The sequence below is a fragment of the Triticum dicoccoides genome, chromosome 3B (genome assembly GCF_002162155.2).
Source record: "Triticum dicoccoides isolate Atlit2015 ecotype Zavitan chromosome 3B, WEW_v2.0, whole genome shotgun sequence".
In the NCBI taxonomy this organism is placed as follows: domain Eukaryota; kingdom Viridiplantae; phylum Streptophyta; class Magnoliopsida; order Poales; family Poaceae; genus Triticum; species Triticum dicoccoides.
The window spans coordinates 64,112,618-64,125,149 of record NC_041385.1 but is presented as its reverse complement, the minus strand read 5'-3'; the positions used below and the strand labels follow the sequence as shown (position 1 = coordinate 64,125,149).

General features: G+C 52.2%; 2 protein-coding genes across 2 annotated transcripts in view; both read left to right on the top strand.

The window, feature by feature from the left end:
- The window catches only part of LOC119279287 (adenylyl-sulfate kinase 3-like), a 9,066-nt gene extending 8,041 nt beyond the window's left edge, over positions 1-1,025 (top strand). Inside the window, exons 2-6 of the mRNA XM_037560582.1 lie at positions 114-282; positions 376-494; positions 585-669; positions 737-783; positions 927-1,025. Of these exons, the coding sequence (XP_037416479.1) occupies positions 114-282; positions 376-494; positions 585-669; positions 737-783; positions 927-1,025 (519 nt within the window). The remainder of the gene's footprint in view (positions 1-113; positions 283-375; positions 495-584; positions 670-736; positions 784-926) is intronic.
- Positions 1,026-6,403: 5,378 nt separating this feature from the next.
- On the top strand, positions 6,404-9,400 carry LOC119279286. Its single transcript, XM_037560581.1, has 5 exons — positions 6,404-6,464; positions 6,893-7,039; positions 7,583-7,756; positions 8,102-8,301; positions 9,086-9,400. The coding sequence occupies exons 1-5, from the start codon at positions 6,404-6,406 to the stop codon at positions 9,398-9,400; spliced, it is 897 nt and encodes a 298-aa protein (XP_037416478.1).
- The last annotated feature ends 3,132 nt before the right edge of the window (positions 9,401-12,532 follow it).

The following is a 12,532-nucleotide window of genomic DNA, read 5'->3' as shown; positions in this document are numbered from 1 at the left end:
ATCAGAAGGGTTGTGTTGTGTGGATAACAGGGTTAAGTGGTTCAGGTATTTACGAGCTGATCAAGCCATCATAGTCATACACTAAACTGTGGAGCCTCTATTATATTTGTAAGATCTCAACATATACTTCAGGGAAAAGCACACCAGCATGCGGCCTAAGTCGCGAGCTGCACTCCAGAGGTCATCTGACCTACATTCTAGACGGTGACAATCTAAGGCATGGGTTAAACCGAGACCTCCGTTTCGAAGCAAAGGACCGTGCTGAAAATATACGCAGAGTAGGTATGTTTTGTCCGTTCAGAAATCCCAGTATTGTGGTCGTTTTCTGTCTTGCAGTTATACCATTTCTAAATGTGTTCATGTCCAACTTTTCAGGAGAAGTAGCAAAGCTGTTTGCAGATGCTGGTCTGATCTGCATTGCTAGCTTGGTATCACCCTACAGAAGTGAACGCAGCGCTTGCCGTAAATTACTGCACAATTCTGCATTCATTGAGGTATATTTTCACACACTGTAGAATTCCTTCAAACCATCTGGTTGATCTTATTATCAAGGTAACCGGCATAGAAAAGTGTCTTTTCTGTAGGTGTTTTTGAATGTCCCACTTGAAGTTTGTGAAGCTAGGGATCCAAAAGGCTTGTACAAGCTTGCCCGTGCAGGAAAAATCAAAGGTAAAAGAACCAACTGACCACCATTTTTACTATGTTTTGCAAATCTTACTTTGTAAATCATCTGCAGGGTTTACTGGAATTGATGATCCTTATGAACCACCTTCTGACTGCGAGGTTAGCACGTGTAAATGTTTGAACACCCAAATGTTATCAAAGCAACATAGTTGTATTATTACCAGCTGCTCTGTAAGAGGTTCCTAGTTCAATAATGATGGGTACTCATTTCGCTGAGTGAGCCCTTTAACTGCTCCTTGCAGATAGTGATACAGTGCAAAGCTGGTGACTGCGCCACGCCTAAATCGATGGCTGATCAAGTTGTGCCATACCTCGAAGCAAACGAGTTCTTACAGGATTAGAGTGCTATGGACAAAAAAACATTCTGAAATTGGATCGCCAAGGGATGTGAAATGTGAGGTAGTGTTTATGTCTAGAAAGAGTGATGATAGTATGGGAACATATTGACATAAAGATCGAATCTGTACATTATCATAATAAATTGAAGTGTTTTGACGCAACAAGAATGACTCGTGTGGGTGTGTGCATTGATCGATGGGAGGGGGAGGGGTACCCACCTGCATTTTGTAAAGTTCTAAACACACACAAGAAAAGCATTTCTTTCTTAAAGCCACCCTGGAAATGTACCCAGCTTGATTTTTTTTAGAGAAAAGGCGTTAGCCCGACTTTATAGATAAAGCCACCAGACAGAGTTATACCACCAGTACCACACACCACACAAGTTTAACGGCCAAAGGACATAAGTAACATTACAAGGCCTCCAGCCTAACATGGCACGCAGGCCAGCAAAACATTAGAACGCCAGCAGGGGAATTAGGAAGCCGTCCTCGAAGAGCGCGGAAGCAGGGAAGACGCCGTAGATTTCATTTTGGATAGCATGACGTCGAACGCATGAAGGTCCCCTTCCTTAGTCAATGATCTCCACTGCTGCAAAAAGACATTGGCTTTAAATAAGCAGCTGATAGGGTTAGCTGGAAAAATGTGTTCAATCGAGAACTTGTTCATAGTAGTCCACAGCGACCAACCGATCGCAGCCCAGCCCACTAAGAAGACCCTCTTGGACCGGCCAGATAAGGAGTTAGTATATTGCCTCATGTCCTCAAAGGAGGAGGGAGTCCAATTAACATGAAGCCAAAGTCTGATGCAACTCCACATGAATTTAGCTAAGGAGCAATGGAAGAAAATATGCTCAGTGTTCTCAAGAGCCCCACATAGCACGCACCTATCAGTGCCCGGCCCGTTCCTGTTCTTAATTTGATCAGCCGCCGGAAGTTTACAGCGGACAGCTTGCCAAAGAAAGATTTTAATCTTAGGGGGGATTCGGGCTGACCAAATATCCTTAAACTTCATAGAGCGGCCACCGGAAATAAGCTTAGAGTAAGCCGGTTTAACAGAGAAGCGCCCCGAAGAGGAAAGGGGCCACACCACGGAATCCTCTTCCTCCGAGAGCAGGGGGAAGCAAGCAGTAAGGCGCTGCTAGTCTTCCAACTCTACAGGGGAAAGAGAGCGCCGGAAATCTAAAACCCAACCCTGAACCGAGAGCTCAAAGATAGAGATCTCGGGATTAGAACAATAAGAGAACAGGGACGGAAAGGCTACCGCAAGCATGGTGTCCCCGACCCACTAGTCTAACCAAAACCGAGTGGACTTACCATTCCTGACAACAAATTTGACAAGGGACCGGAAAATCGGCCGCACTTTAACAAGTTGACGCCAAAATTGAGAGCCACCAGAAGCTGAGGCGAACATAGGGCTCGAGGCAGGGAAATATTTAGATTTGAGAATCGATAACCAGATTGGGCGCTCCTCAAGAGACATTATCTTCCACCACCATTTTATCAAAAGGCAATTGTTCATTACTCTCGTATTAATAATGCCAAGACCACCCTTGTCCTTAGGACGACAAATGAGGTTCCATCTTACCAATCTATATTTGCGTTTATTGTCGGCGGAGTTCCAGTAAAAGGCACCCCTATGCTTGTCGAAACCAGAATGAATTCCGCCGGACAGAAGGTAGAAACTCATAAGGAACATCGGGAGAGAAGAGAGGCACGAATTGGTAAGGGCAACCTTGCCCGCCTGTGTGTTATACCGTCCTCTCCATGGAAGGACTCTATTGCTAACTTTAGCGACCACTGGGGCAAAATCTTTTGCCAAGAGCTTAAACGGAGAAATAGGTAAGCCCAAATATTTGAGAGGGTAAGAGCCAAGGGAGCAGTTCAGAAGGTGAGCCACCCGTTGAGCTTCCAAATCCGAAACCCCAGTCACAATGACCTCGCTCTTGGAAAAATTAATTTTAAGACCCGAAAGAGCTTCGAAGCAGAGCAGAAGAAATTTCAGATTAGTGAGACTGGTCTCATTGAGCTCCACCATAATGATGGTGTCGTCCGCATACTGAAGATGAGTAATGCCATGAGGAATACGGTGAGAGCTCACCGGGGAAATGTGCCCAGCCAACGCGGCACGAGAGAGGATACGAGATAAAGCATAGGCTACAAAATTGAAAAGCAAAGGGGACACCGGATCCCCTTGTCTAAGGCCCCTACCATTAGCAAAAAAATCACTAGTTTGGCCATTCACAACCACAGCCGTGTGCCCACCAAACACAAGTTGCATCAGACGATGCATCACCGGACCCTCGAAGCCCTTAGCCAGTAAGACTTGGCGAAGGAAATTCCAACTCACCGAGTCGTAAGCCTTCTCAAAATCAAGCTTAAGGACCACAACCTTGGTCCCCTTAATCCGCAAATCATGAATTATCTCATGTAAGCAAAGCACCCCATCCAAGATGAATCTCCCTTTAATGAAAGCAGATTGGAAAGGGCTAATGACCCGATGAGCTATCGGGGAAACTCTAGTGGCCATGCCTTTAGCTAGCATCTTTGCAAAGTTGTTAATTAAAGCAATGGGCCTAAATTGCGATATCAAGTCAGCACCTTTGATTTTAGGGATAAGGGTGAGAACCGCGTAGTTGAGCCTCGAGATATCAACGGTGCCCAGCCAAAATCCTTGGATAATTGCTTTAATAAGGTCTTTTAACTGAGGCAAAAAATGCCGAAAGAAAGGAATGGAGAAGCCGTCAGGGCCTGAAGCCGCATTAGAGTTGGCGGTCCGAATCGTATCGAAGATTTCCTCTTCAGAGGGGGGGGGGGATAGAAAGAGATCATTATCAGCGCTCGACAACTGCTCAAGGGGAGGCCAGAAGGCCGGAGCAAGCTTAAAGCCCAGCTCAAGTTTAGCCGCTAACAAGTTAGAGAAGAATTGAACCACGTGGCGAAGAATGACCGAAGGGTCAGAAACCCTAACACCATCACTCAGAAGGCTATCGATTAAGCATCTCGACGTCTACCATTTGCAATGGCGAAGAAATAGGCAGTGGGCGCATCACCCTTAAGGGTCCAGTTAAGCGTGCCTCTTTGCTTCCAATATACTTCCTCCTGTCGGTGAATATCCAAGAGCGCCTTTTCTAGACCATACCGGAGCTGCCATTCGGCCTCGGAGAGACCAGAAGTGTCCGCACGATTACCGAGATCGCCAATTTGGGCAACCAGCCTCGCTTTGTCACGCCTTGACTCAGCAAAATGATTCTCAGACCATCCTCTAAGAAATTTACGCAGGCAGTAGGAAACTTGATGCCAATCATCCATTGGGCCAAAAGAGCAACGAGGAGAGGAAAGAAAGGCCGTGATGTTCTGAGCCACCAAGGTTGAAAATCCCTCCACTAAGAGCCAAGACGCATCGAATTGAAACCTTTGGCAGCCAACTGAACGAGACCCATCGTCAAGGATTAGGGGGGCGTGATCAGATCCTACAATGGGAAGGGCACGAAGACAAACCCGGGGGAATAGAGCATCCCAGCCAGGGCAGAGAAAAACCCTATCAAGAACAGAGCGGATGGGGGAAGCTTGTCGGTTAGTCCAGGTGAAGCGGGCCCCAACCCTAGGGATTTCACGAATGGGCGTATCCCTGATGAAAGCATTGAAGGCCTCAGCCAGAGCCCAAGAGAAGTTAGAGGAGCTCTTATCAGAGGGATATCTCAACAGGTTAAAATCACCCCCAATCAAGAGGGGAAGCTGACAGGAGTCAACTTTATTATAAATCTCGTCCAAAAAATTGTAGGAGAGAGAGTGGTCTGCCGGGCCATAAACCACCATGATCTCGAGAAGAGAAATGAGGGAACGATGGGCCGGAAACCACCGTGCTAGCCCAGTAACTTCCATGGTCAAAAGCAACAAAATCAAATACATCAATATTAGTGCCCAGAAGAAAGCCACCTGACTGACCAACAGAGGCCACAAAATTCCAATTGAATCTATCTATCCCAGCAACAGCCGAAAGTTCACTCGGGGAGAAGGAGGGTTTGAGGGTCTCAACAAGGCCAATAAAATCAACATTTTCAGACCGCACCAGGTCTTTGAGTTGATCCCTGCGCCCCCTAGCGCAGAAACCTCTGATATTCGAAAATAAGGCCTTCATCTGAAGGAGAGGTTTTTAATTCTAAGACTCGACCTGCACGGAGCCTTGCAGGGTTTAGCGCGCTTCCCAGCCCCACATTTCTAAACCCGGGAGACCTGACACCTGTCAGCATCCCCCACAGCCCCCCCGGCCACAACCAGAGGGGCAGACACACCTACCCCAGCCTCCTTGGCTTTAGCAATGTCAGCCTGAGCTAGCTCGTTAGCCCTAATCACATCAAGTAAGGAAGAAGGGGAACCCAAACTGGAATCTAAGCAAATCCCTACATCATCTAAAATCTTAAACAGCTGCTCATCAGACTGAGAAGGTAAAACTAATCGAACAGGAGACAAATCCTTAGGAGAGGAAGAAGACGGAGTTGGGCGCAAACCTGAAGGAGGAAGATCCCGCACCGCCTCACGCCGAGCCGCCCGGTCAGCCACACGCTCGCCGTTGTTGGAGACCCGACCGCTCTTGCGAGTAGTAGAGGCAGGATAACGAACAGGCACAGGGGGAGCCCGACCTGGGGAAGCGACCGCCGAGGACGGGCCCGATGCCGCACCCAAATCCACCTCCAACCTGCGGCACAGCCCAGCCGCGGACTGCCTGGAATCCCCGGACGCCCTGCTCTTAGCTGAGAACTTTTTCACCGACGATTTCTTCCTCTTCTTGGACGCCGACGGGCCAACCGGTGGCAAATCTTCAATGCCAGAAAGCGAAGGGGAGGTGGGGCGAGCAGGAAGATTAGAGCACGCCGCCGAAAGAGGGGTGCCCTTCGTCCCACCAGAGGCCGCGGCCCCACCACCCATACCTGGCAAGGAGTCCTGTGCGCCACCGCCCGCCGGAGCACAGTCCTTCAACAGATCTTGTTCTTCAGGGGACAACCCATCCCATTCAGACTACCCAGCTTGATTAGCGCCGCTAGATTAGCCATTAGCAATTTAATATGACTGAACGCACTCATCCGCAAAGGAATATTCCACCCGTTGAGTCTCACTAATCCCACCAATTGCATTAATCCCTCCATATCAATTGCTCCCCTGCCAACATTCCCTATCCCAGCGCCCCACTGAAGACACGCACGCCGCCCCATTGATTCATCGATAACCGCTCCTCCGCTCCGCTTGTCCTCCACGCCCACGCAAACGCCACCTTGACCGGAGTAATTGGAGGTCGCCGCTCCTCCCTGTTCTGTTCAGGAGCTCGCCAAAAGCACGTCGCCGGTTCTCCAGGTCTTTGAACGGAGCCAGAACAACACGCACCGATGGCTAGTAGGCATAACCAGCAGCACGCGGCTACCGCCTCGCAGCCGGCGGCCAATAGAGGTGAGCCACGCGTCCTCCTGCCTGTTCATTTGATATTTTTCCCTATGTAAAAGAAGCCACGACTTCCTCCCGTCCCCGCGTCGCCTCCACAGGCGACACGGGCGGAGACCAGATCGAGTGGCGCCACCACTCCCTCCTTCGGCCCCGCCCCCCTCGCCGTCGCTGGAGTAGGCCGTCGGGCTAAGCTCGAGCGGCGGACGGCAGAGACGGGGATCTTCTCTTGCGTTTGGATCTTCGGTGGGGGAGGCTCACCCCATCCAGTTGTCTGCGAAGCGGCTCGGCTCCCTGCAGGGCCTCCGGCGGTTGGCGGCCGCGGTGGCTTCGCCGGCAGGGTTAGGGCCCTTGGTCCAATGGCTCTTGCCCGGCGCGTCGATGTGGGGTGGCGGCCCTCTCCGTCCTGCTCTATGGTGTTGGCCAGTGGTTTGCAGGTTCCTGGATCTGGCCGTGGCATGGCTCCCGGCAACCTGATGGCTCCATGGCGTTCCCCAGCGGCTCCTTTAGGTGCTCTGGTGGTGTGCTCCGCGCTAGCTGCGCCTCCCTGCCAGCGGCATCTCGAGAGGCTGCCGGTTGGGCAGGTTTGTGGCGGTGATACGGTCATGGGGTGCCGGATCTAGCTAGATTCGGCTCGTCGGCATCTCTGGCCGGCGACGAGGATTGGCGGCTCGTTGGGCTAGACGCTCCATGGGCTAGACGCTCACGGCATTGTGATCAGCATGTGCCTGGTTAGTGATGTGGATGTTCTGCACGGCTTCTTGTGGCAACGATGGTGGCTTCGAGCAGAGTTGGTTTGCTGTTGTGTGTTGGTAGTCGGTCTCATCCGACATGTTCGAGGAGTCGCCGTGCCTCACTTTGTCTTTCTGGAGTCGGAGCTGCTGAGGAGGGGCCCTTGCAGCTAGGGCTGGACGTTCGAGCGAGCTTTTAGGCTCGGCTCGAAGCTCGTTCCAGCTCGGCCCGTTACAGCTCGGCCCGGTAAGATAATTAGGCAAGCCGAGCAATGAAAATGGGCCCGATTCTCGACCGAGCCGAGCCGAGTTTCGCCCGGTCCAGCTCGGGGACTCGTTGAGGCCCAGCCCAAATTCGCGTTAGGTCACAACAGAGAGAGCACGCACGCGACGCAGTTTCCTCACCCTTCTCCCTTTCTCTGCCCGGCGCCGCCACCCCTCTCCTCACCGCGCCGCAAGCTGGACCCATCGGGCTTGGCACCGGTGGCGACGGCCGACGCCGCCTTTCCTCCCCACAGCGGACACAGACGGACGCGTCTCCCGTGATTTCTCACCGAACGACAGGAGCAGGTAAGCGATCTCTTCTCTCCTTCCCATCCTTGGCCCTAGCTCCCTGCACTGGCGCACACACACGCACGAATTTGATGGATGGATCATGGATGAATGCTTGTGGTTTTGGCTGGAGGGCGCGGCTAGCTAGGAAACGCGATGGATGGATGCTAGACGAGTTTGATGGATGGATGCTTGTGTTTGTTGGCTGGAGAGTGCAGCTAACTAGGATGTATGCTATGCTGCACGAATTTGATTGATGGATGGATGAATTTGTTTGTGCTTGATTGTGTAGACTGATTAGTGATTATTATCTATGTAAATTTTGTTGATGATTGACCACTTGTTCTTCGCTGATGTATGCAGAGCCCCACTGTCGCAAGAATGGACAAGGAAAAGGGGAAGTAGAGGAGGAGGAGAAGGAGAAGGAGAGAAGCTTGGTGTCCATTATGAAGACTAAGCCGCTTGTCCCAGGAAGCGGAAGGGCAAGGGCAAGGGTTGTGTCGCTGCCGAGGAAGCGGGCCAAGGATTACGGCAATGTCCCGCTCGCCGAGTTGTTATTAAGGGTAAAAAAAGCTCCGCTGCCTTGACATCTCGCTGACCCTGCCGATGCCAAGAGCCGCACCAACCCCACCGTCCGCCGCTGGATGGCAGATCTCAAGACCTCTGCCTACCAAGCCGACCATGTCCTCGAAAACTTCGGCTACGCGGCGCTGTGCCGACGACCACATCCGCGGCCCCTCCTCCATGAGTCCTCGTCTCTATTTTCAGTTTAATTTGGAAATGGAATTTCTGTTTAATTTGGAAGTGGAAGCCCCTTAATCTATGGAATTGAAGGCTTTTAATTTTACTGAAATTAAAGATGGTACTGTCTGTCTCTGTTGTTTGCATTCAGTTTATAAGTGACTACAATTCCTGGCTACATAAGTGTCAGTCTGTCAAGCGTCAAGTGTCAAATTTCAGAGGACACTTGAAATCTAAGCATCAAAGAGGTTCAGTTAGTCTCTCAATGTCAACTAACACTTGAGATATTTGTCGAACACGTTCTGTAGTAGAAACGGAATCCTACATCTTCACCGGTATGGTTTTGCCAAATATGTGTGTCCAAGCTCCTGTTTTTGCTGTTTTTGCTATCCAAAGGTCAAATATATGTGTGTGCAAGCTCATGTATGTGTTGTTTTTGGTATCCAAAAGTCAAATATAAGTTTGTACAAGCTCATGTATATGCTGTTTTTGGTATCCAAAAGTCAAATATATATTTGTACAAGCGTATGTATGTGCTGTTTTTGCTATTAAAAAGTCAAATATATGCGTGTCCAAGTTAATGTGTGTGCTGTTTTTGTGTGCTAGGCAATGGAGCATGATAAGCAAGCGGAGAAGGATTATGAAGAGGAGGAAGAGAATGGGGAGGACGAGGATGAGCAAGGTACTCTATTTGAGGAGGAGGAAGATTCTCATTTTGATGTCAAAGTGCTAAGTGTTATGCTATGCAAAATTGCATCGTTTGGCTGTCAACGTTCAATATTTTTGCTGTATAAAGTTCAAAGGAGGAGCTGTCCAAAATTCAAAAGTAATGATGCCCAATTCTTTCTTAGTCATATTTGTTCCATTTCTACACTTTTCATAGAAGAAACTTATTTTTTCATCACTATGACCAATTTTTAAACCATAGACTGCTAGATGTTGTGTTTTTAGCAATATAAAGTGCTTCTTTTCCAAATTATGGGTTTAATTGCTGTAGAAGATTAAAACTAGTCTTTAAAAACAGGTTATGTTACCTCCTAGCTGTTATGGCGTCAGTAGGCTTACGAGCCAGCTCGGTCTGAGCCGAGCCATAGCAAAAACGAGCCGAGCCGCTTAAAGCAGGCTCGTTGGCTGAGCAAGCCGAGCCGAGTCGAGCCGCTTGAGAGCGAGCCAAAGCCAGGCTTGGATCAAACTCGGCTCGGCTCGGCTCGTGTTCAGCCCTACTTGCAGCGACGATGACACAAGACAGGCGATCGGTTCAAGCGTTGGCTCAGCGCAGGCACATCGCCTTTCTCCTGAAATGCTCGTTGATAGAGTCGGAGCTGCCTGGTGGCCATCGTGTGCGATTGACTGTTTGGCATCGACCGACGCATGCCTCGACGCTTGTTTGTGGTGAGGGTTACATCGGTGGTTATTGATGGTGGAGTCAGAGTCGCCCTCGTGGAGGTGTGATGACAATGGCATCAGATTCAACCTCGACGGCGTTCTCTCCTTGACGGCGTGTGTGCGTTCTTGTGTGGGTTGGTAGGTCGCCCTGTTTTGGCGTGCATGTTGTAACGGTTTTAGCCCGGTTTTCCGCTAATTAATTAGCCAATTCTGTTCGACCTTTTCTAATGAATCGGGCCCTAAAGGACTGCGCTTGAAAAAAAAAATCCTATGTTTCCAACACGGACAGTCTGATGTGAGCGAGTTTGTTGCCTGATCAGTGCGTCAAACAATCATCTTCACTCATGTTTCTCTTTAGGATGTGTGTAAACGACACTCTGTACTCCCGACCCCCTCGCGCTGCCACCCCAGGGCGACGCCAGGGGATCAGATCCCAGCACCGCCGGTCCCCAACCCCACACCGGCAGATCCTGCCGCCGCTGCCGCCGGCGTTGGCCATTGTGGCAGCGGCGCCCGGTGCCAGAGGAGCTAGGGCAGGTGGATGTGGTGGTAATCACAATGCAAATCGGAATGCTTTCTACCAGGAGGGGCAAACACGTTTCACACCTCAATCATGATTCACATTGCACTAATCAAGTTCAGAAAAGATAGTACTCTACCGAAGAGCATTGCATTGCATTGCACTATTTTAATTGCTGTGGCAAGATGGCGTGGTAGCAGTTTCTGCAGTCTCCTTGGATCTTCTTTCAGCTCCGTTGCAGGGAACAGAGATCGGCCTTCATACTTTAACGCTTCACCCACAGATAGTTGCTTGAATATGCAGTTGAGCGCCTCTGCCGTAGTCCCCTTGGCCAATCGCCTAAGTTCCAGATCTCTGACGCAGGTTGCCTCCCAGAGCTCAGCAACAACGACCTTCACCGCATTGCGCACATCATCGCCGTGTTCAGTCTGCATCTATGTCACTTTGGCATCCTCATCATCCACCACTTCCTGCAATCACGTATATTTATAAATACCTATGTATTATATTATTTGGTCATGATTTCCATTAGAAAAATCTCTCTGACAATGTAGTTTGGCGATACAAGACAACAATGTAGTAGGTCACACAGGCAAAGCCTGAGGCCCAAGTTACCGAAAAAGGCTTTCGCCCCGCTTTATATATAAAGCAACAACCCACAAGCATCCAGTACAACCACACGCTACGCCACCGCAACACACGCACACACCCAGGACGGGATACAAAGGCGCTGAGCGCAGCAACACTACTTCTAGCACTACCGCCCCGAAGATATGAAGCTACATATGACGAACCATGCGCTCCAAGGCAGCGCCTTCAGGAAGGAAACGACGCCGGAGCGCCGCCACCGCCCGATCCAAGGATCAAAGTTTCCCCCGGAGCCGCATGATGGGCAATGAGAGCCGCGACGACGCCTTCAAGAAGGGAGCGATCTTCGCCGCCGCCGGTCCGTCCGAAGATAGAGCAAGTTTTCACCTCGGCCAACATTCACCGCCACCGAACGCCACACCCCGGCTACCACGCCGCCCACACGGACATGATGAACGGGCAGCACCAAGGCGCGGGCTTTGTCCAAGAGCACTGCGCCACCACCACCACCAGGGCCGCCGCCCCAGCATCCAAGACCTCAACACCACCTCACCCGTGACTCGGCGCACCCCAACGAAAGAGACGAGCGGAAAGGTCCCACCTTTCGCGCCCCTGGGCAACCCCCAGCGTCGAGACCCAATAGGTCGGCTAGAACCGGCATCCACCGACCCATCCTGCTACCCCAAGCGCGAGATGAACTCGGTCCTGCAGCATCATGCGCGAGACGAGGTCGGTCCCGCTGCATCGTGCGCGAGACGAGGTCGGTCCTGCTGCATCGTGCGCGAGACGAGCCCGGTCCTGCTGCATCGTGCACGAGACGAGCTCGGTCCTGCTGCATCGTGCACGAGACGAGCTCTGTCCTGCGGCATCGGGCGCGAGACGAGCGGTGGATCGCAGCTGGAAAAGGACCAGCCCTTTGATGGGAGTAGCGCCCGGGTGACGAGGAGATGGGGTGAAGGACGAGACGGCCCGAACGCAGACAAACCGACGCCGGAGGAGCCGGCCGTTGCCGCGGACAGATCCGTCGAGTCACCGTGAAGCCGCCACGACACCGGTAGGCCACCGAGACCTACCCATGTCGCCGCCCACGGCCGGAGCAGCAGCCACGCCCGGCCGCTGCCCTACCCGCGTCGCCCGGCAGGCTCCAAGCGCCGGAGCCGCCGGGCACGCACCACCGGAGCCAGGCACCACCGGCCGGCCCCCAAAGCCAGATCCGGACGGATCCGGCCCGAGACTGGTCGCGCGCCACCTCCCGAGATGGGAGCACCGCAGCCGCCCCGCAGCGCGCAGCCCGAGGATCGCTGGAGCACCGCCACAGCAGGCCACCCCGCCACCCCACGAGACTGCGGCCGCACCGCTGGATTCCGCGGGCGACCAGCACCGTCGCTCAAAGGGGCCGCCCCGCGCCAGCGCCCTCAAGCGGACGGGGAAGGAGGGCCCCGCCGCCGCCTTGCCCGCCGGGCTTTGCCCGACGAAGCGCGTCGGCGACGGCGGGGGGGAGGGGAGCGAGACAGGGCCGAGGGCCGCGGCCATAGGGGCCCCCCCGGGCGCGCGCGGGC